The 926-nt window shown below is 35.9% G+C and overlaps 1 protein-coding gene across 1 annotated transcript in view; it reads right to left on the bottom strand.

The window, feature by feature from the left end:
* Positions 1-926, bottom strand: part of LOC119584982 (kinesin-like protein KIF13A) — a gene marked incomplete at its 5' end in the record, with an annotated part of 70,347 nt that overhangs the window by 33,037 nt on the left and 36,384 nt on the right. Inside the window, 2 exon segments of the mRNA XM_037933590.1 lie at positions 383-473; positions 619-824. Coding sequence (XP_037789518.1) covers positions 383-473; positions 619-824 — 297 coding nt within the window.

The raw sequence follows: 926 nt of genomic DNA, 5'->3' as shown, positions 1-926 counted from the left end.
CCCAGGCCATGTGGTGTGGGCATGAGGGTTCCTTATAAAGAATAGCATAAAATGTAATGTGCACATCATCATAGCAAGATGTGAATGACCCGTTGCCCAGAGTCGCATCCAAGTCAACCATGGTGTGAGTGATGTCCAAAGGCTATGAGTTAAGGAATCCAAAAATTGTGTACTTTTAATGAATACACATTTAACAAGTGCACTTTAAAAAAAATTAATAATACACTTCAGTACATCTACATGTATTTCACTGAGCGAGATATCTCTCCTGAATAAAGAATCCTGGGATCCATCAGTTTTCAAAGCTCTAGGATTATCAAAAAGTTTTGTGCGACTATGTATCGGAAATAAACATATTAAACATAAAACAAATGAAGCTCACCAATATACGTTTCTCCATCTTCTGCATGAGAATCATCAGCATTAGCTGCCATTTGGGCAAGTGATTCTCGTTCCTCCAGTTCTTCACTTGCCTGTGTAGAAAAAAACAAACAAACTTGTAAATGCAAGTACTGTCCTGGATCTTCAAGAATTAGCATAAAATTAGGAAAACAGACTTTCAAGATGCTATCCCACACATTCAGCTTTATTCAGTTTACTTCTGTGCCATTCTCTTACCTTTGGAATGTTTGACACAACTTCATACATGATACCAGTTTCATAAAGGGTATTTGTTGAGCCGATGAATGACTTGACAAATTTGCTTGTTAATGACTGTTTTTTATAGATATTGACTGCCAGACGTTTCCTTAATACCATATCCATTGGCGCGGGGTGTGAGAGACGCACGACTGCTTTTACAATCAGGTACACTCTTTCATCGTCTGTGAAAGATTAAATAAGATTTAAAACCAGGAAGCAAAATCATAAAATATAAACAATTAAAAAGTTTAAACATTAATGTGAACATAAAATAATGATGATGT

This window comes from Penaeus monodon, chromosome 19 (assembly GCF_015228065.2).
Source record: "Penaeus monodon isolate SGIC_2016 chromosome 19, NSTDA_Pmon_1, whole genome shotgun sequence".
Taxonomy (NCBI): domain Eukaryota; kingdom Metazoa; phylum Arthropoda; class Malacostraca; order Decapoda; family Penaeidae; genus Penaeus; species Penaeus monodon.
The sequence above is the reverse complement of the archived record's forward strand: the minus strand, read 5'-3'. Positions and strand labels throughout refer to the sequence as shown.